Source organism: Haliotis cracherodii, unplaced genomic scaffold (assembly GCF_022045235.1).
Source record: "Haliotis cracherodii isolate W230 unplaced genomic scaffold, xgHalCrac1.p SCAF_18, whole genome shotgun sequence".
In the NCBI taxonomy this organism is placed as follows: domain Eukaryota; kingdom Metazoa; phylum Mollusca; class Gastropoda; order Lepetellida; family Haliotidae; genus Haliotis; species Haliotis cracherodii.
This window is the reverse complement of record NW_027266273.1, coordinates 20900098-20922806: the sequence shown is the minus strand read 5'-3', so window position 1 is coordinate 20922806 and position 22709 is coordinate 20900098. Positions and strand designations below refer to the sequence as shown.

At 40.0% G+C, this 22709-nt stretch overlaps 1 protein-coding gene across 1 annotated transcript; it reads left to right on the top strand.

Moving 5' to 3' along the window:
• Positions 1-3769: 3769 nt before the first annotated feature.
• Positions 3770-22433, top strand: LOC139465391 (coiled-coil domain-containing protein 13-like). Its single transcript, XM_071247097.1, has 17 exons — positions 3770-3808; positions 5359-5528; positions 6706-6777; positions 7313-7418; positions 8184-8317; positions 9078-9164; positions 10479-10598; positions 11540-11644; positions 12505-12672; positions 14073-14149; positions 14257-14356; positions 15706-15912; positions 16567-16715; positions 17725-17811; positions 18505-18639; positions 19060-19314; positions 19805-22433. The coding sequence occupies exons 2-17, from the start codon at positions 5367-5369 to the stop codon at positions 19971-19973; spliced, it is 2133 nt and encodes a 710-aa protein (XP_071103198.1). The 5' UTR covers positions 3770-3808; positions 5359-5366; the 3' UTR covers positions 19974-22433.
• Positions 22434-22709: the final 276 nt, after the last annotated feature.

The window sequence follows — 22709 nt, the reverse complement described above, 5'->3', positions numbered from 1 at the left end:
CACCCAATATAAAACCACAGGATTTCAGATCTGTTAATTTTCTGGGACATAAACCGATTGTACTCTAATATGTAAAGACCTCATTCAAATTTGGTAATGATAACTTGTACAGAAGAATGTCCTATCAAAAGTACATAAAATCATGAAAATGTGATGCCATTTGTCTCTTACAAAATCATTGATCCAAGAGAACTAGAACTTGTACAAATTATTTGAAAACAGCAACACTCTTCCTGTTATTTTACACTTTGTCATTTCAAACCATAACAGTTCTAAATTAAGTTTCATTTACACTAAACATGTTTTAGACACCATATACTACATATTAGGTATAAATAAGGTTCCATGAGGTATATAAAAGACCCTTGAAAATTGACCCCTACATGGAACATGTCTGAAAATCATGCCATGTAACTCTAAGTGAGTAGTAATTTCACAAGAGTCAATTTTGGATTAATCATGGTACCTAATGCAATCAGTATTCAGGGAAAGAAAAAATAAACATCATTTTCCCTGTACAGGAAAAAACTTCACAGACTTCTTATATGTTTTTTTTTAAAGTATGTTCAGATTGTCTCTTTGCCAGGTTTACAAAAACAATTGAAAACACAACATATCAGCTTTGGAAATTGGCACTTGTCCTGTAGTCCTTGCCAAACTGACCAATAGTTAAGGTATTATAAGGTCTTAAAGGACTGGTAGTAATTTGCCATTTCTAAGGGTTTTGCCAGTGTTTTCATTATAAAGACTAGTGGACTCAACATGTTAGTCTTTATTGCTGCATATGCTACACACCTTTTCTATCGGGCTTTGTACATCTCTTCACAAGTCGGAGAGAATCCTTGGCAAACTGTTTGCCAGGTTCAACCCATTGCATAACCTGATCCATGATTTCTGCAATAAACATTGAAGGTAATGTTGAAAGTCAAAGTAGACATAGGGATGACAGTTATGGGTGCGATTATAAAATCTGTCTACCACCCAATAGTATCATTGCAACTAGATTTTAGTAGTGTTAAACAAAGTTATGTTAAACCAACTCTGGATCCTTGAAAGAAATTAGCAATCCAGATAATCACTTATAATCACACACAAACATATTTTCAGCAACAACATCAAGCAACATGTGTAACAGTTTCCATCTTTCCATCTCTTTTCGAAATTTGTATATTGAAGTAACAAGCACTACTCTCCTATAACTAGTACGTACTGGCCTATGTAACAGTAAATAGATTTCATCATATTGACGGCATATGATTGTTGCAATGATGAAATGGCATTTTATGATCAATATATTATACACCATCAATATGGTGAAGCGAAAGTCTTTGATAATAGTGATCAGTAGTTAGGGATGTGAGATGCTGGTACAGTACCAGCTGACCACTGTACCAGTGTCTGTGACACGTCACACAAACTGGGCATACGCTTAGACTAAATAAATATAACTAAACATTGTACCTAGAGTGTTTTTACGTCAACATAATGACTATGAAGTATGAAGGATATTGTTACAAAAGCAGAATCATCAAATATATCAGTATTTAACTCACCTTGTAAATATTTCAAGTACTTCTACCGTCTGTGTTAAATTTTCTGACTGATATAGCTACCGGAAGTGACGAAAAAGAGAGAGTGACGACTTGACATGTACGATCTGATTGGCCACACGGAAATTTGCTCCATCTTATTGGTCGAAACAGGTGCGTGGCAGTTAATATTCAGCGTATTGACAGTTATCGCCCTTCGTAAGATGAATACGTTGCCCGTGTTATAATTATATGAATAAACGTGAATTAGGGTAACATTCGTAAATAATATATCAATTCGGATGAAATGCAATCTGTGTTTAATTCGTTAGACAATATGATTAACTACAGTAATTAGATATATAAACCCTTTAAATTATATTTTAAAGCTTTCAAAATTAGATAACTCAAACTTGACCAATTCGATAAAAAAAATGCGAGACACAATATCTGAAACCTTTCTTGCCCCTGACACGTTGCTCAAAGGGTCTATTATTTATTATTCACACAATGCGATCTCATAAAAGTGATCGTCACTTTGCTTGAGGTTATAGTCACTATTTAAAGACGTTTAGCCACAGGCCAAATCGCTCACCATTCGATTGTCTGCATTGCGTAACGGTAAATGATATATGGGGTAGACGTACCATTAATCCCTATATACTACAGACGATATTCACAGCTCCTCTTCCTGGTGATGTAACCGAATATGGATGTCAACCCTCATCATGGTAATTGAATATGTGAGGATTGTCAATAAAATGGATGACTTGGCAGACGGCCCTGCCCGTTTTATGTCTGTATTTTATTAACAGAGAAAGAAAAACACAATCCATGCGTATATGTAAAGCTGTCTGTAAAACACACGATGTGACATGATAATGTGAAACTATAGTACCAGTTTCTTTTGTCTTAAATCGACATCTAATATAATATTATTTCAATATAAACAAACTCAAATATACAGCTCATATTTTGTTGGTAAAGATTTATAATACTCATAATATTTGTTTGTTTGTTTGTTTGTTGTTTAACGCCGCACTCAGCAATCTACTTATATGGCGGCGTTTTGCAAATAATCGAGTCTGGACCAGACAATCCAGTGATTGACATCATGAGCATCGATCAAAGCAAATGGGATACGATGACATGCATCAACCAAGTCAGCGAGCCTGACCACCCGATCCCGTTAGTCGCCTCTTACGACAATCATGGGTTCCTGTAGACTAACTCTAACCCGGATCTTCACGGGTCAATTATTCATTATAAATTTAGAGTTTCATTACATTACTTTCAAGTGAATAAATTTCATCGTCTACAAATTGTAATTTGAGTGTTGATGTTGATGAGTATCATGTTCAGTTGATTTGTGACATGAATTTTATTTTAAGAACAACATATTTACCCCCTGCCGGTACTGTTGCCAGTAAATAGTGAACATGTTATTAACATACATATATTTGTAAGTGTTCCTTAAACATGTATTCACTATTAGATGACAATCTCACACGTGACTACAATTTGTTTAACGTTAAATAGTACTCTAAGTCATGAGGCCATACTAGTGTATAAACAATCTTATCTTGTCAATGTTTATAACAGTTCTGTACTTTCAGCCGATGTCTTCTGATTATGGAAATAGTTTGTCGTAAAGACTTTTAGCTCTGCATGCCTGTAAGACGTTCACCAGGTGAATTCGGACTCTTTAAATATTGTTCCATCTGTGCCGTTTTGTAAGGGCTGACCCACCAAACAACACATTCCTTACCTGTAGAAATGCTGGTCTCAATAGAAAGGTATATCTGAGTGAGTGAGATTGGTTTAACGCCGCTTTGAGCAGTATTCCAGTTATATCACGGCGTGTCAGCTTGACAAAACTAGAAACATAGGTTTATAAAAAATAAAAACAACAACCACAGCAGATAAACACCACAAAATAAAAAACAACAAACAAACCATCATGTCCTAATTTGTCCTTGTTCATTTTTGTTTCCAGAATACAATGCATCTGATGTATGTTATTTTTAATTTTCTGATGCATTTGGACATGTTCGATTATATGAAGGTGTTGACATTGAAGTTGGTTTCCTAAGTGAATTCCGAGTAAGCCTAATTGTCATATTTAAAGAATGGAATAGAAAATATGATGCAGTCCGCAGACCAATCCCAGTTCGTGGATACCAAATTCCATTACCTTTGTTGACCAATCACAACGCGACCAGTCAGTCAGTGCGTACCTATGAATTCTTAGCGGAAGTTGACAGTAGTTGCTACGAAAGGTAAATAACTGGATATGACATCTCTGTTCTCATTAATTTAAGTGTCTAGTTTTGTTAAAAACGCACTGCCATGAATGAATATATTTTACCAGTTTGAATTCTAATGTCACCTGGATGATAGGATATAAAGTAAAACGATCGGATCCAATGAATGTTTCTGTTTCACGTCATCAACCATCACTAGCCTAAGAGAAGATGTTGAGGAAGACATTTCTGGAAATTTATATCGATATGTGTCTGCTGTTGATATCCCTACGTTGTATGCATATCAGAAATATTTAATTGGTATGATGAGTCTTCGGTATTTGGGCCATAGCTGGATATGATTGATTGAATAATAATGCCAATTCTGCTATCTTGTATTGATCTTGACCTATTCCCATGCGTTTATTGTTTGTCCAGTGGGATTCCTTGTTAGAAAAGGTCACCAATGCTGGTCATAAAAGGCAATTTAGTAGATCTTGTGGCCAATGACTTGATTGATTGCATGTCATTTTACTCTGACAGCATGACAATTGTTGCTCATAATATCAGTCACTGGTTTGTCTGGTCCAGACTTAATTATTTACAGGCAGCTGTCATACAGATGGATTACTGCTGCGTTCAATGATTAAGTTTAGCTGTTGTATATGTGATAACTGTTATAAGGCCATGAAAAGTCCATCATGATTATCATACATGATGATACAGGATCATCTGAGGCTAATATTCATCCCCAAGTCTGCAGCAAATGTTAAAACTTTCCCATTTCATATTACTATAGCAGTCTGTGACTTTAGCAACTAGTCTAAAGCCCTTGTCTAGTAAAAGTCTGGTCCAGTAAGCTCAGCTAATAATACCTGGCTGTCCATATAATAGCAGTAAAATGTACCGAAAATGCTAACAACAATCTTCGAGCCTGTATACTCAGAATTTTTTGGCTCAGACTGCTATAGGTTTAAACAAATGTAACAGAATTGTGAAAGGGACATGAATTTTACTGATAAGAGGACTACAAAAGAGGAGGAGCCTTGAACACTTGTTGCATTATTGCATTGAATGCAATGTTAAAATGCCTCTGAAATTAGGAAAATTAGAACAAATAAAAATCCCAAATGTGAACGAAATATTTGCCTGTCAAGGGCACTTAGTTTTGGCACTTTTAATTTGTTTCAGGGATTTATGTAGGACTCATAACTATGTGCAGGCAAATTGGGAATTGTTTTATTTAAAAAATATTTTAAAAACATGTATACCAGTAAGAGTTTTTATTATCTTAATTTCAGAGGCACCTTATTGTGTCAATGCAATAATGTAAAATAATACCACTTCCTCTTTATCATGTGAATTGGTCCTTTAATCGGTGAAATACAAGTCACCTTGACTAAGACATCACATTAGTTATAACTATATTGATGTAAATAGGGATTTGTTTATTGCTGTTTGGTTATTTTTGCTGACATTTACTGCAGACATGGGGCTGAATATCGGCATCTGAGCATGTCTAGATAAAACCATGTGAATAGACAAATCATTGCTTACACTGGTTTATGTTCAATTTGTGTTTTCAGTGTAGACAATGATTGAGATGGAGGACCCCTCACTGAAGGAGCAATTTGAGCGGCTCCAGGAACAGCAGAGACAGAAGTTAATGCGACGGAAACAGAAGAAAGAAACAGAGAAGGAGAAACCGGGAACTGCCAGAAGTGCGTTTGGAATTACTGATGAACTGAATCTGAAAGTAAGGACTCTCTGCAGCATGTGTTGAGGCTTCATGAACAGCCATTAGTCCTGTAGGGAATTCCCCTGGTGTCATGAGGGTGGTCTACTAACTTCGCTACTGCTGCACAAAGATCTGAGGGCATCCCAATACAGGTCACATTTGAATGACCTTCAAAATTGACCGACCAATGAAATGACTAACAAGAAGATGACATTAGCCAATGAGAAAGCATCTTTCTTGAGCTTTACGACACTGGCAATTACCATTCCAGACTACACTTTTAAAAAAGTTGATTCAAAATTTGAAACTGAGCAAAAGAAAATTCTGGAATTCTAATAGATGGCCGAGATTGTATGGCAGTTCTTCCCATGGGCTATGGAAAGTGTTTTCTGCTTCAAATGTTTATCCCATTGAAGTGAAAGGTAGATGAGGATTTTGACGGATTCAGTTGTACACCCTGTAACTGTTATACACAGAATACACTGTGTAAACCTTTCAAGGTTGTATGATCAGAAAACACAATCCGACTGTCACTTTCCCGATCTGGTAAGCGACGCTGTGATTGGTCAATTGAAAGGTCGTTCTGACGTGAAACCAAAATGGAATGTCCTTAGATCTTTGTTTAGCGGGAGCGAGAACTAAGATCTTATTTTCATGAGATTGGTATTCAACATGTTCAACTTGCCTGTTGCTGCATTTCTTACCATACACCTTATACACATGGACGTCAAGGGATGGTTTAAGAAATAAACTATGTATGGGCAAGTAAGTCCAACTTGTGTTGAAAAGAACTGGTACTCCAAAACATTTGCTGGTTATTGAATCAAATGTTCTTGGTTACTTTAATTTACATGTGGAATTTTTGATTTTCAATATTGTGAATATTAGTTGCTAGTTGCTTGATAGTATATCACTTACCTTCTACACTCAAGTATGTGTAAGCATAGTCTATTAACGTCTCTACTGGGCCACTGACTATATTTTTCCTCTGCTATGGCTGCAAATGTTAAGTCACCCCCTGATCATGCTGTGCACAGTGCAAGTGTTAAACATGCGTAGTAAATTGTGAAAACTTTGCTTATGTTACTATGTACCTATCCATGTGTAAGTTACTGGGTCCTGAACAATAAAATGGAGTTTGATTGTGTAAATAATTCATATGTTACCAGCTGATATGTTTGTCATGTGTCTGTAGCTTGCTGACCCTCCAGCTACCAGTGGGTTTCTGTCGGAAGAGCTGGTTGATCACCTCAATGACCAGTTACGGGTAATTAATTATATTTGCATGATTTATGATAAAAGTCATCTACTATTATTAACATTTAATTTGTTTATAGGTAAACATTGTTTTTTGCAAAACAAAGATAATTATGTTTCTTTTTTAAATTAATGTGTTGAATGTCAGTGGAACATTTTGTTCACTATCATTAGATTTAAAGAAATCATCTTTGCTTGATCTGGTGTCCCAGGTGAACCAGTGGCCTAAGGTTTTGCAATTCCCCTTACAGACTTGTGTCCCTTGGGCAGCCAGACACCTATAATTGTGGGTTTGACTCCCTGGTCACCCTGATTGTATTTCTTGGTTTGTCAGCACCATACCCTTGCTCGTGGTAAATGTCTGAGACCTGCATCACTTTGGGCTTTCCTCCCACATTGAACTGACACCGTGATATAACTGGAATACTGTTAAAAGTGACGTTAAACGTCACTCACTCACTCACTCCTTGTTGAATACTTAGTGAAATGGAACAGATGTGTGAGAAACACTTTTACCAGTATCATGATGATGCTATGTTTAACAGGAACTCAAGGATGAAAATGGACGCCTCTACAAGCTGCTAAGTGAGAGAGACTTCGAAATCAGAAATCTAAAGAAAAAGAAAGTAGAAGAAAACTCAGCAGTGGCGGGTTGGTGTCACATCAAATAACTATGTACAACATACTTCACTTGTCAATATTTGTATTTCATTTGAAGAGAGATTATTTTGTAAGGATAAGAATTTATGGATGAACAACTTCTTTATTACAATTAAGAGCGACGTTTCGGTGTAGGTTCTAACACCCTTATCAAGCAAGTGATATACAGAGTGTGGTTATCGTTACTGTTTATACAGAAGAGTAGATATTGTTACTACTGACTTCACCAATGATCGTCATCACTACCCTTGTATGTACATAACAGGCTTCTCTACTCCAGTATAACAATATCTACTCTACTGTATTAACATCGCCTCCTATTTGTATATATACTTGTCAACCACACTCTGTAAATCACTTGCTTGTGTTAGAACCTACACCGAAACATCACTCTTAATTGTAATAAAGTTGTTCATCCATAAATACTTATCCTTACTTAGTACTCCAACTTCTAAATGCCTATCAAAGAAGAGATTATTTTGTTTACTCAGCTTCCCCTGTAGAAAAGCGATATAACAGTCTTTATGAAAAATACTTTTGAGTCTACTCACAAGAATTTTAGTTGTTGAGCCTTATTTTCTGTAGATTTTGTTTGTAAGGACTGGATTATCATCTAGATGTATGAGACTAACTGGACTGAGAGTGAGACGAGCTGTTAATACAGACTGGTGTCAGTAATTATACCAGGCTGACTACAGCAGCTTTGATTGTGTCTGCTTTGGCTTGGTGGCTAAATATTGGACACTTCATTTGAAGGTGTGACAAATGAAACGGCTGCCATAAAGATTGTTGAACTATCCAAGAAAGTGCGAGAGTTGACAGCAGAGCTGGAGAGTGAGAGGACGAGATGTAAACAGCTGCAGAAGAAGTGTCAGGATGCTCAGAGACAGGTCTGCATCCTTGTATTGAATTTGTCGGGCATTAATGCATGCAGCATGTTTAGTAGTTACAGACAACTAGTTTGTGCACTATGACTGTGATTGATAATCACTTGTTGAGTAAAACATTTGCTCTATTTATCTGTATTGTATCTTGTTAATAAATTTAGAAATGTGTGATAACAAGAAAACTCTAAATGTAGTACTGTTTGGGGATCTATTTACTGTGCTGTATTAAACACACGGATAGTCCAGGTCTAAATAGGTCCCCTGTAAACCATGCTTGTCATGAGCCAAATGACGATCAAATGGTCATAAAATATGACCTCTCTGATTGTCATTATATCCTGATATCATGGATCATTGCTCACAATATCCACCACTGGTTTACCTTGCCCAGATTTGGTTAATTACGGGTCTCTGTTATATTTACTACACAAAAGAAATTAAAGAACACAGCATGACAGATTAACCAAAGTCATATGAAAAAAATGGATGTTCTTTAACTTCTTTTGAGTCGTATAGCTGGAATATAGCTGGAATATGTTGACTGGGGCATGCTTAATTGAGATCGATTCATTTTCTAGGGCATTGACTGATGGAATATAAAATGTCCTGATGATGTTTTTCGAATCTCGTAATAATGCAGAAGAATGTGATAAAATAATGAAAATATCCTAATGTCATTTGTAATGGGCAAACTCATTTCATTCACTGTTTATTGTTTTGATGTGGCGTATGTCGTAGCTCACAGTGTTACTGCACTACACAGGTGACCCAGCTCAACAGCATGCAGACCGACACCCACTCCGTGATGGGCTCCATGATCAGCCTGCAGTCCCAGTTTCTAGAGGAGAAGGCATGTCACGTATAGTCTCAATTTTAGAAATTTTTATTTTATACGTTTCCATGGCAACAAGATGGACTTAGGTTCTGTGAGGGTAGAGTTTGTTTCCGGAGCATAACTCATAAACCGTTCAATATGTTTTCATGAAACTTTGCAGGTTTGTTAGGTACATGCTGAACTGGTGCCTTTTGTTATTTAGAAATTTTAGAAATTTTTATTTTTTACGTTTCCATGGCAACAAGATGGACTTAGGTTCCAAACTCTTCTTTTTTTTACAATTTCCATGACAAGTTCTACCTCGGTTAAAAAAGGTTAGGGTTTGTTTAGATTTAATTATGTCATAAATTCTGCAACAGAGGCGGGAGATATAGCCACATTAGTTGTTATCTTGTTTGATACTTGTGAGGGATGCACCAACTACGATGTCCAATTAGTCACAGCAGTAGTTGACTGTATTATACAGCACTTTGGTATTTTCAGATTTTATTGTAATTAATTTGCATGTACTGAATGTTGCATGATGTGTTCATGGTAAATGTACGCCAACATTTTGGAGAAGTGGCGTTATGTTTCTAGGGTTAAAAATCACAACACTATGTATAAATTATCTCACTGACGCTCCTGGTAATATTTCCTTAAGCATCTAGGGAAGGTTTGACATATTATGTAACGTAATAATTTTCAACTTAACCAGATCTTACTTCTGTGGGAAGGAATGATTGTATCATGGTACTGATGATGGTAACAAATTGATGATAATTATAATTATTGACAGATCATTTGTATTATGTTTATCAGTTTTTCACAAATATCCATGTCAAGGTAATTTGTGAGTAATTCTTCCTTGTGATGTGCCAGTGATGTTCAGTGTGAACAGTGAATACTTGTGAATATTTGCTGTATACTTGCTGAATATTTGCTGAATACTTGTGAATATTTGCTGTATACTTGCTGAATACTTGTGAATATTTGCTGTATACTTGCTGAATATTTGCTGAATATTTGCTGAATACTTGTGAATATTTGCTGTATACTTGCTGAATATTTGCTGAATATTTGCTGAATACTTGTGAATATTTGCTGTATATTGCTGAATATTTGCTGAATACTTGTGAATATTTGCTGTATACTTGCTGAATATTTGCTGAATACTTGTGAATATTTGCTGAATACTTGCTGAATATTTGCTGAATACTTGCTGAATATTTGCTGAATATTTGCTGAATACTTGATGAATATTTGCTGAATACTTGATGAATACTTGATGAATATGTGGTGAATACTACTTGCTGAATACTTGGTGACTAGTCGACTGTGTTGTTCCAGACTGATGAGGGAGTTGATGTGAAGGGGCTGCAAGACAAGCTGAAACAAACTGAGAGCAAACTAGCCGACTACCGTAACCAGTGCCAGGCCCTCAAACAGGAGCTCAAGATACAACACAAGGTGGGAACCTGTGGGAATTAGGAGCAGGCTGCTACGTTAACCTACTGAAACACCTGCCTTGCACAAAATATCCATCCTTGATTATCCTGTGTATGCAATCTCTTTCTTTTACAATAACACCCTGGACCATTGATACTATAGCTTCGTTTTGAGCCAGTTAGAATGGCATGACGATAACAATAGAGGTCAATAAAAAGCCTCATGAGTGAGAGAAAATCTGTGCTTAGTGTCAAAGGGTTTGAAACGTGGATGTTGCTCCTGAAACAAAGGTATGGTGGGTGTTCATGGTTATAATATAGAGATTTAATACAGTTGATGATTAACGATGAAAGTATCTTGCAGGAAATATTTACCTTATGGTGTAGACCAGATAAACTTGCTATGCAGATAGATGGGAAGCTGGACCCAAAGTGCTGTTTACCTGGTGGTGTAGTCGAGGAAGACCAGCGGATTCATTTGATACATTGGTACTTAAATATTGTGGTGGTACGTGGTCCTGTGCACTGTGCATATGTCACAAATCAGATGAAGTTAGGTAACATTGATCGCGGAGAGTCCTTATTAGGGTGACCGGGTTCCAGCAGTTAGGCCCCTGAGAGTGTCTAGGGCTTTGGTCCTGCCCCACACAGAAGCACATGGGGTATCTCCTTGGGCAAGTGACTTTGTTCGAAACGTGCCTCTATTCACCCAGCAGTGAATGGGTATCCGGTATAGTGTGATAGTGATGTGACTGTTAACCTTCTTGCATCTAACAGGCAGCGTTGGTTGAATACTCCCAGGGAGCTGAGAATGGTTGTTGAGTGCACACTGATCCTGTGACCGGGGAAATAATAGTGCTTTGAGTGTGCTATTCTGTGATATGGAAGTATGCACAATATAAATTGCCTGTTGTTGTGCTAGGTAGCCACAGAAGGGATGAAGACTGTGTTTGTTTGTTCCAGGTGCTGCAGCAGGAGGTGGGGGAGAATGTCAATGTGCAGTCCCTCCTCAACTCTAACAGTGGCTGGCGGGGCAGGGCACAGCAAGTGTTGACACTGCAGAATAAGGTTGGTAGGATGGTATGAGAGGTGGTTGTATGATGGTATGGGAGGGGTTGGTATGATGGTGTGTGTGTGGGAGGGGGGTGGGGGGTGAGGGAGAGAATGTGCAGTCCCTCCTCAACTCGAACAGTAGCAGGCAGGGCAGGGCAGGGCAGGGCAGGGCACTACTGTATGTAGTGTACAAGTACTGACACTGACACTGCAGAATAAGGTTGGTAGGATGGTATGAGAGGTGGTTGTATGATGGTATGGGAGGGGTTGGTATGATGGTGTGTGTGTGTGGGAGGGGGGTGAGGGAGAGAATGTGCAGTCCCTCCTCAACTCGAACAGTAGCAGGCAGGGCAGGGCAGGGCACAACTGTATGTAGTGTACAAGTACTGACACTGACACTGCAGAATAAGGTTGGGAGAGGCAGACTGGCTGGTAGTAAATTTGTATAATCTTACAGGATAGTATTGGTAGGTGTAGCACCAGGCTGGGTTAACAAGCTGACAGATTGTTTCATGTGTCATATTGTTTTCAGAAATAGTATACAAATTAAACAAGATCTTATGTTTAGGATCCTAAATGTAACTCATTCCAGGGACAGATTAGCACCAGCTTGCTAGCCTAGTAGTTCAGACCTGTGTTACAATACTATCCCTGCATTTGGACCTGAATTTACAGGAAATCATGTAAAAGCTATTGTTTTGATATCTTACATAGAACTTTCCCGGTTACGACATCTCCAGATTAACAATTGCTCCAAACATCAACCTCTGATGTTATGTGAATGATGTTGGATACAGCAAGTGCCCCCAGGGGTACTAGTCTGTGAGGGTGTCATGTGTTATACAGATAATCATGATGATGTAATTATTGCACAGATCGAGGATCTGAAGACCCAGCTGGATTCTGCACGAGGGAGGTCGGGGAAGGACGGTAGTCTTGAGGACCAGATGCTCGGGAGGACGTCGGCACGCCGGAGGACGCAGGACGAGAAGTATAAGGAAGAGCTGCGGAAGGTTGAGAAGGACCGGAAAGAGGCCCAGGAGGTGGGTGTTCATGAATGTTGTTATTGTGGGGAATACCTGGGACCCAGCGAACCCCCTGAAGATCAGTGTTTGAAGTGGTCTTCAGCAACCCATGCTTGTCATAACAAACAACTAACAGCATTGGGTGGTCTGACTTGTTCCTGCATATCATCGTATCCCAAATGTGTAGATTGATGCTCATGATGTCACCTTCTGGATTGTCTGGTACAATCTCTATTATTTACAGACCAATGTCATATACAGTCAAGTCTCTTAATCTGATACTGGTTAATCTGACTATCGGCTTTATCCGACACTAATGTTGGGAGCCGATTAAATCAATGCTATTTTGACCCGTTAATCCAACAGTCTTGCACTCTGACTCCAACACACCAAATTTGCAACGAATTACCGAAATCACTTATTAATCAGTCTCGTTAATCCGACACATTGATCAGCGTAGTCCGTGGTCATCTGCCCACCAGTACACAGCCCGTGTTTTGATGCGAGACGAATCGGCTGGTAGCTGCATATTACGGCTGCAGAGATAAACTTGCTTAACAATAAATAAGTAATGCTTTAAATAAAGAAAACAGGATTATTCACATGCTTAGAACACCTCAATCTCATTAAAATCAGACACAAGTTCTCGCTATCGTCGAGGACATCCCATTACAGGTCACGTCAGAACAACCTTTCGCGAACTATGACCGACCAATGAAATGCCTAACAGGAAGTCAAGAAAGCTGCTTTCTCAAGCTTTGCGGTACCAGTTTCAAATTGGCGTCTTCCATTCCAGACTATCCTTTTTTAATTATTTTGAATAAGTCATACACTCATCCAGTGATACAGTCATACAGTCCGTAACAGTTGTTTTGTGCTAAGCTTTAAAGGTTGCATGATTAGAAACATATTCCGCTAACAATGTAATAAAACAATATGTATATTTTATATTTTATTACATGTTTGTATCATTACCTATCGTGTAGTTGTCCGATTTTTAATCATGAACGTTGATACTACTTAATTTCGTTTATCCTACATTCTCGTTAATCTGACATAATCATATGCAACAAACGTCGGATTAACGGGACTTGACTGTAGCTGGAATATTGCTGAGAACGGCAGGTAAACAACAAACAAACTGTAAGCCAACCAAATGAAACAGTACATAAAGACAGATGTTCATGATAAGTGTTATCCCATGGGGTAAGTTTGGTCACTGAAGATTACTGCTATACATGGTATATTCCATGGAAGGCATACACTACCAAGCACAGATGAGACATGGCAGATGTTAAGCAATAATTCAATGTTAACGTAACATGAAATGATACGCTATGAAACAAGAGATGTTCAAGTCCACATAAGTACAGAAAGCACATAAGGACATTGCGTTATAACATTTGCTGTTGCTGCAGAGAGCTGCTTCTGAGCTGAAGGCCTTGGAAGAAGATCATTCAGCACTGAAAAACAAAATGGATGCCTGCAAAGCAAGGTACTTAAACATTTATGTCTCTGTTTTATCTGTCATTCCAAAAATACTTTGCTGAGCAAGAAATATTTTCTTATTCAAAATAATTTGATGTCCATGTCTGTTTTCAGGAACAAGGTGTTGTCCAATGAGACGAAGTCCCTAAAACAACAAATTCAGACTCTCCTGGAGAAGGGAAAGAATGATGATGAGCTGGTGCAAGCCCTAATGGTGAGTGTGGAAGACGATGGTGAGGTGGACAGGGTGGGAGGTGATGTGAGGGTGGACAGGGTAGGAGGTGGTGGTGAGGGTGGACAGGGTGGGAGATGATGTGAGGGTGGACAGGGTGGGAGGTGATGTGAGGGTGGATAGGGTGGGAGATGATGGTGAGGGTGGATAGGGTGGGAGATGATGTGAGGGTGGACAGGGTGGGAGATGATGTGAGGGTGGATAGGGTGGGAGATGATGGTGAGGGTGGACAGGATGGGAGGTGATGGTGATGGTGGACAGGGTGGGAGATGATGGTGAGGGTGGACAGGGTGGGAGATGATGGTGAGGGTGGACAGGGTGGGAGATGATGTGAGGGTGGACAGGGTGGGAGATGATGTGAGGGTGGACAGGGTGGGAGGTGATGTGAGGGTGGATAGGGTGGGAGATGATGGTGAGGGTGGATAGGGTGGGAGATGATGGTGAGGGTGGATAGGGTGGGAGATGATGTGAGGGTGGACAGGGTGGGAGATGATGTGAGGGTGGATAGGGTGGGAGATGATGTGAGGGTGGATAGGGTGGGAGATGATGGTGAGGGTGGACAGGGTGGGAGGTGATGTGAGGGTGGACAGGGTGGGAGGTGATGTGAGGGTGGATAGGGTGGGAGGTGATGTGAGGGTGGACAGGGTGGGAGACAATGGTGAGGGTGGATAGGATGGGAGATGATGGTGAGGGTGGACAGGGTGGGAGATGATGGTGAGGGTGGACAGGGTGGGAGATGATGGTGAGGGTGGGAGATGATGGTGAGGGTGGACAGGGTGGGAGATGATGGTGAGGGTGGACAGGGTGGGAGATGATGGTGAGGGTGGGAGATGATGGTGAGGGTGGACAGGGTGGGAGATGATGGTGAGGGTGGGAGATGATGGTGAGGGTGGGAGATGATGGTGAGGGTGGGAGATGATGGTGAGGGTGGGAGATGATGGTGAGGGTGGACAGGGTGGGAGATGATGGTGAGGGTGGACAGGGTGGGAGATGATGGTGAGGGTGGGAGATGATGGTGAGGGTGGGAGGTGATGGTGAGGGTGGGAGGTGATGTGAGGGTGGGAGGTGATGTGAGGGTGGATAGGGTGGGAGATGATGGCGAGGGTGGACAGGGTGGGAGGTGATGTGAGGGTGGACAGGTTGGGAGATGATGTGAGGGTGGATAGGGTGGGAGATGATGGTGAGGGTGGGAGATGATGGTGAGGGTGGGAGATGATGGTGAGGGTGGACAGGGTGGGAGATGATGTGAGGGTGGACAGGGTGGGATGTGACGTATTGCTTTCCATTCCCATCCTCCACATGGTGATACACCTGCCCTTGTACCCCGACAGAGGCAGCTGCAGCAGTTGAAGCAGATGCTGGAGACGTCAAACCAGCACCAGCAGAGCAACATGGAGCGGCACCAGGAGAAGATGAAGGACATGAGCGTCAAGGTGCAGCAGGACAACAACATCGTGGAGCAGCTCAAGGCCATCGTGGCTGAGAAGGAGCAGAAGGTCAAGGTCTTGGAGAATGAGATCCATCAGATGAAACTCAATGTGAGCAATGTAAACTCAATCCGATTGCTATGATACTTGTTGTTGTAATGGTGCTGTCATGGATCATTGCCTCTGCTGGTGCTGATTACCTATGATATAGCGGAATTAATTTGCATACAAATTTGCATGAAAAATGTTAAAACCCAATAGTATAACAGTGCTGTGCATAATTACCCAATCTTGTCTTTCAGCTTGTAAATGTGAATATCTTGACACATCTTTATTTACTGCAGTGAATGATAGACAAAAGGGCTCTCTCTCTTATTATATCTGAGACATGTATCGCTGTTATGAGATTAGGCAACAGGTGACTCACTTGGAGCAGCACATGACCAGAAAGTTAGAAGTTACCTGAAACAGCATTTTAAGCAAAATTGTTTTTAAAATGTCTACTCATTGGTTTAGATGTGAATGATAACATGTGAATAAATATGCAATGGCTTATCTGGAGCCTGGGACGCAGCCGTTATTGCTAGGACCATTAAATTGTTTGACTAGACTTGAAATCGACCGATATTATAGATGCTACTATAGTGCCAACTTGTTTTTATTCTGGAGCTCCGTGTCTGTGTTTGCTACAGAAAGATTGATAGGAAGTAGAGGGAAAGTGTGTTGTACTTCAAATGTATGGAAGAATTTCCTGTGTCCCTGCAGCACATCCAGCGAGCCCAGATGGAGAGTGTGTCGGCCATGTTCCAGGAGCCACGCCCACCCTCGGGACCCGTCAGCAGCCGCCCTGGAACAGTAGCGTCGGAGGGAGGAGATACTATTGTCCTCACCACTGTCACGCCACCAGAATCAAGGTAAGGACAAGCCCAGCTTCTTTCAATCATCACTCACAGACATACCATAAACTGGCTGTATATATACATTACTAGTCCTGTCTCTCACCCACAGGGGCGGTCGGGTAGCCTAGTGGTTAAAGCGTTCGCTCGTCACGCCGAAGACCCGGTTTCGATTCCCGACATGGGTACAATGTGTGAAGCCCATTTCTGGTGTCCCCCGCCGTGATATAGCTGGGATATTGCTAAAAGCGGCGTAAAACCATACTCATTCACTCACACTTTCACCCGCACCTGAAATATTTGAAACATTAAAGGAGTTGTTGTCCATGAGGGATATTCTTGTTTCCATATTCCATAGCTACAGACTGTTGGGTAGGGAGAGTATTTGTATGGGAGACCACAAGGGAAGACAACTCTTAGCTGTCTATGCTAATCTGTGGTAGGAGTTAGGGCTGGGCTGGGTCCAGATTTACTACCTGGGTTACCGATCCCCTATTACCCAACCTGACCCAGGTACCTGCTGTAAACCAACTTTCACATTTACATTCCTCGACTACATTGTTCACATTCACATCATAAATACATACCATATTTTTAGGTGTATAATGCACACATTTTATTTCGAGAAAATATGGATGTGTAGAGACAGGTGTAACCATGAATAATAAACATACTGTGTTTTCAATGAAGAGCTAGGTTACCTGTAGATTTAACCCCGCTAAATTGAATTTGGAACCGAACACGCAGCGTGAGGTTTCAAATGTTAAATTTGAAACCAATTTGACGAAATTTGAAAGCAATAAGAATCAAGTAAATTCCAAATTCATGGTAGAATTTTTTAGTGCCACAGCCTTTATTCATTATGTATCCAAGGGTCCAGGTAGTCCTAAGGGTACCTGGATCCTACTCATGATCCATCAGATCCGGGTACGAAAGTTACCTGTCCCAGTCCTTGTACTCTACCTGCTTGATACTATGTCTCAAGCCCCGAGATCATCCAGATTGTATAGCGGTTATGTGATTTCAGACTCAGTGAACGGCCACCAACTAGTAACAGGGTTGTAGAGAGTGCTAGAGCTCTGTCTCGGGTCTCTGCCAGACCGGCATCAGCCAGGTGAGTACTATGGTGTAGTGAGTTTGTGTTGACACATTTTCATGTTGATGGTATGACTTGTTTTCAGTTGCAATACCAACAGAACATTGACTAATATTATTGTAAGATCCAGATTAGAAGTCAGCAACCCATGCTTGTCGTAAAAGGCTACTAACGGGATTGGGTGGTCAGCTTTGTTGACTTAGTTGATTCATGTCATCGATCCCAATTGCATTGATTGATGCTCATGATGTCAATCACAGGATTGTCTGGTCCAGACTTGATTATTTACAGACCGCCGTCATATAGCTGGAACATTGCTGAGTGCAGCATTAAAAAACAAAAAAACAAATGTGTAAATGCTATTTTGTTACCCCACAAGCAGACTAAATGGCCTTAATTCCTCATGTGTGCATTCAGTGAATCCCATTTAATGCATGCACACCTTAAATACTATCTAATTTTTCCTAAAAATATGACTGGAAAATAATCAGATTTAATCAAATTATTTTCCTTATTCTACTTTCTGAATATCTGACCCTGATCTGTGGTGTTGTAGAGGCTGCAGTTAATCACTAATGTCTTGATTGCCAAAGGTCTGAAGAGACGACAAAATGGTTACAGGCCACCATGATATTGTGTTTGTTTTGCTGAGCATGGTGTTAAACAACAAACAAACAATAAATGGTTGCCTAAGTTTGGTTGTGTTGGCAGCAATGTGAGTGGCAACAACAGTGGGGTTGGGATGGCTGACCTGCAGTACCAGTGTCAAGAGTATCTCACCATGATGCAGGTGTCCGACGTCGAGCGGGAGAAGCTCGCCGAGCTGGTGCATGTTCTACAAAAGAGGTGACTGTTTAACTGCAATGCTGCAGCGTTTGTCAGTTCTTTCCGTAATACAAGTTTTAATGTGGTATGAACTTGACAAATCACCAATTTACATTTTACAACATTTTTTAAGTTTAATGCTTTTAGATATTCTTCTTTCATTCCAATATTTTAGAAAGTATGTTATCTTCACATGATTGTGAACATTTCTACTTTATATTTTGACATTTTCAAAACTTCTAAGATATGTAAGTTTTAAGAACTGAAACTTGATAAAGGGTTATGGATTTTTATTACTAATGAAAACAGGTGGACAAGTTGCTTATCTTTGATACATGTACTTAAGTATACAATACATATTTGATTCATTATCAAAAGTGGGAATTTGTGGACAAGACATGTTCAATAAATGTTTTTACATATTTGACTGTTTGTCTTCAGGATTGATGAAACATCAAGCAAAATGAATGACATGCAATCAGAGCTAATCCAAGAAAGGAAAAAAAATGTTGTGTTGGAGAAAAAGCTTGGGAAAGCCAAGCTAGATCCTGCTCTATCGTCCAGGACTAGTGCTAATGTGAAGACAGGCAGACTGCAGACAGCCAAGACATCAGCTTCGACCGCCAGGGAGTCCGTCACCCAACTCGACAACATGGACAAGTTGGACCAAACAGAGCTTGAGGAACTAATCATCAGGTGAGTATATGTCCCGGTTTACAGTATCAAAATAGAAAACATCCAATCGCTTAAATATTGTGCAGTGAACTGTTGACACTGGTTCACATGATTCAGACAAATTTAGGGGACACAGGTGGCCCAGGCGACTAAGATTCATCAATTTGCTTTGCAGAGTTGTGTACCCAAAGTGTGCTAGAAATCGGATCGTAGGTTCAAATCCCAGTTTATGTTTCTTGGTTTGTCAGCACCATACCTGTGCTTGTGGGTTTTACCAAAGAGGTATATGTCTAAGACCTGTATTAGTTCGGGTTTTCCTCCCACGTCAAGCTGACACACCATATAACTGAAAAACTATTCAGTCACAGTTAAGCAAAACTCACTTACATGAGTCGAGATTCAAGAATAATTAGAATGATCGAGATTAATTTGGTTCCACTTATTTCTTTCAGTTGATACATTTGATTGTGTTGTTGTCTGATATAAATGTAAGCAATGTTTCTTGTTCCAGTCTTGACATCCAGCGCGATGAGAACGAGGCTCTCAAGGCAGCGCTACAGAGCACCCTAAAGGCCAAGGAAGAGGACCTTAAGCTCTACAGCGACACGATGGATGAAACCAAGAAAGTATTTCTCCAGGCTCTCCGACAGTTCAAACACAATGCTAACACATCATCTTGATCATCAGCTACACATGCTCTGACAGCATCAGAATCATTAGTCACAATGTGTCCATTCACTCATTCTACCGCTAAACAAAGATCTGAGGACATCCCATTACGGGTCACATCAGACCGACCTTGCGCAAACTTTGACTGACCAATGGAATGACCAATCAGAAGGCAGTTTTCTCGTGCTTTATGGCACTAATTTCAAATTGGCAACTACGCTTCGAAGCGTATTTTGACAAATACTCGATTACAAATTTGAAACCTGAACAAAAGAACATTCTGGAATGGCTAATAGATGGTCTAGATTGTATGGATACAGTCGTTAAGCCCATAACTATCGTTCAGAGTTAAAGTTTTCGAGGCTGCATGATCAGAAATCACATTCCGACTGTCACTTTCATAATCTGGTAAGCGATGTTCTGATTAGTCGGATGAAAGGTCGTTCTGATGTGACCCGTAATGGGATGTCCTCAGATCTTTTTTAGCGGTAGCGAGAACTGAGGTCTGATTTTATTGAGATTGGGTGTATTCTGAAGTGTGTCTGGTAGAAGAAAGAAGACTTATTGTAATATGATGTGCAGTTTTCACACTTTCTGTGTTGGGTCATGTCTTGATAAAACATTGATACACCGTCAGGAAAGCCCAACCTCTGCACGATTTCCATGGAGAACATCAACCACATCTTGCATAAATTGTATCTTAATCCATACTCAGGAAATTTGTTAATCCTGGGAACATTGATCCAGATTCACAAGATGTCACTGTAAGGAGATACCAGACCACCAGCCCAGATGTTACTGTGTGCGGGCGCCGTGTGACAAACACCAGTAAACTCATGACATGCTCTCTCAAGCTTGGAGCATCACATTAAGGTGGTGGATTTATGCCCGTCCCAAGCCACTGACCACCCTGCTGATGCTATAGAGCCGCTCTAGGCCAATATCTGTTTTTTGTTGATCACAAGATGTGTTTTGTGAGACGTTATTATTGAGTTGAATGTACTCTCTGTTATATATGTAGATCTGTAAGCATGGAAATGATATGGTCTTGCTCAAACTTTTCTTAAAATATTCCGTCCTTTTTTGTTCGTATGTAGCAACTTGTCCTGTTGGATCTGAATATCAGCTGTTGTTTCTGTGGAAAAGAATTTTGTTTTGATATTCTTCTCGCCCTTTTTAATGCCTCTACATGAAATTAACCTTATAATCTACAAATTATTGTTTAGAGAACTGACATTGATATAATTGTTAGTGATATGAATGAGGGCATTAACATGTGGAGTTGTTTCCTCATCGTTCATGTACTCTAGAGTTAATCATCATATTCCGTCCTATGATTGCATATATTATGCATAAGTATTCTCCATTTCCCATTACTGACATGAGAGTTTGATAAGCCATTCCACTGCTTTTGGGTATGAAATCTCCCTGTTGTATTTAACAGTAGGAACATTAATGCTTGAAAGACACTCAGTTTGGTGGTATTTACTTACAATAGTTATACTTGACAGCATAGTGTGGGAAAAGTGATGGAGGAAATAGATGTTTAGTAAAGCCCACAAGTATGGGCACGATGCTGACAAACCAAGGATCAGGACAAATAGATTTTGATTTAATAATCAGTGGATCCTGGTATGACTAGGGGACACAACTCTGCACAGAGAATTGTAGTGCCATAGACTACTTGGCCACTCGTGACCTAGGTGGTGAATGTAGGACAGTCAGTGTTGGTATGATTTACAACACTGCTCTGTGGACAAGGTCCTTGCCCTGCCTCTATATATATACACAGACATAGGTGCTGACATTTAAGAAGTGACTTCAGTATTTTTGCATTTATGGAGGTATAAATGCACAAACATATTAAAGTCAATTCTTATAAATTAATATGTCAACAATAACAGACTGCTTATTTAGTCAATTATCATGATTATATGCGAAGAAAACTATAGACAACAATTTGAATCAGTGACATTCATCGCAATGTATCAACACTAGCCCTGCCCATTCTGTTATCAGCCTATTAGGAAACAGTATGTTAAAAAATGTGGTCTAATTTCTTTGGGGGTTTATGGAGACGAAATAAAAGAGACTGGTTGGTTAGCCAATCAAATGCCACAGCATCACTTGCAATTTATTTATTCATTCACACCAGCAGTACTTCCAGCATGGGTGCAGGTTAATCATCCTGCTGTACAGCTTCCCACCAATAACCTGAATAACCCAAGATGTTGATCACTCATTCCATAATCACAGATGTTCCAAGGAGGTACATGTGTAGTTTCTGTTCAGACATTGTTCATAGCTGTTTGCAATCACCACATCATTCCTGAAACACATCTCTCACCTTTGTTTTCATCACAAATATAATTTATGTGAAAAATGTTTAATCTTCATAATGATATGCATGTACAGTTGTTGAAAGTGTTGTTTTTCACAAAACACAAAATGAAGAAAAATAAAATGCACAAATAAACTTGATTCCAAAGTTTTCCTGCTAGCTTTGTATTGATTAGTGAGTGAGTGAGTGAGTGAGTATGGTTTTACGCCGTTTTTAGCAATATTCCAGCAATATCACGGCGGGGGTCACCAGAAATGGGCTTCACACATTGTACCCATGTCGGGAATCGAACCCGGGTCTTCGGCATGACGAGTGAACGCTTTAACCACTAGGCTACCCGACCGCCCCGATTAGTGAGTGAGTATGGATTTATGCCGTTTTTAGCTATATTCCAGCAATATCATGG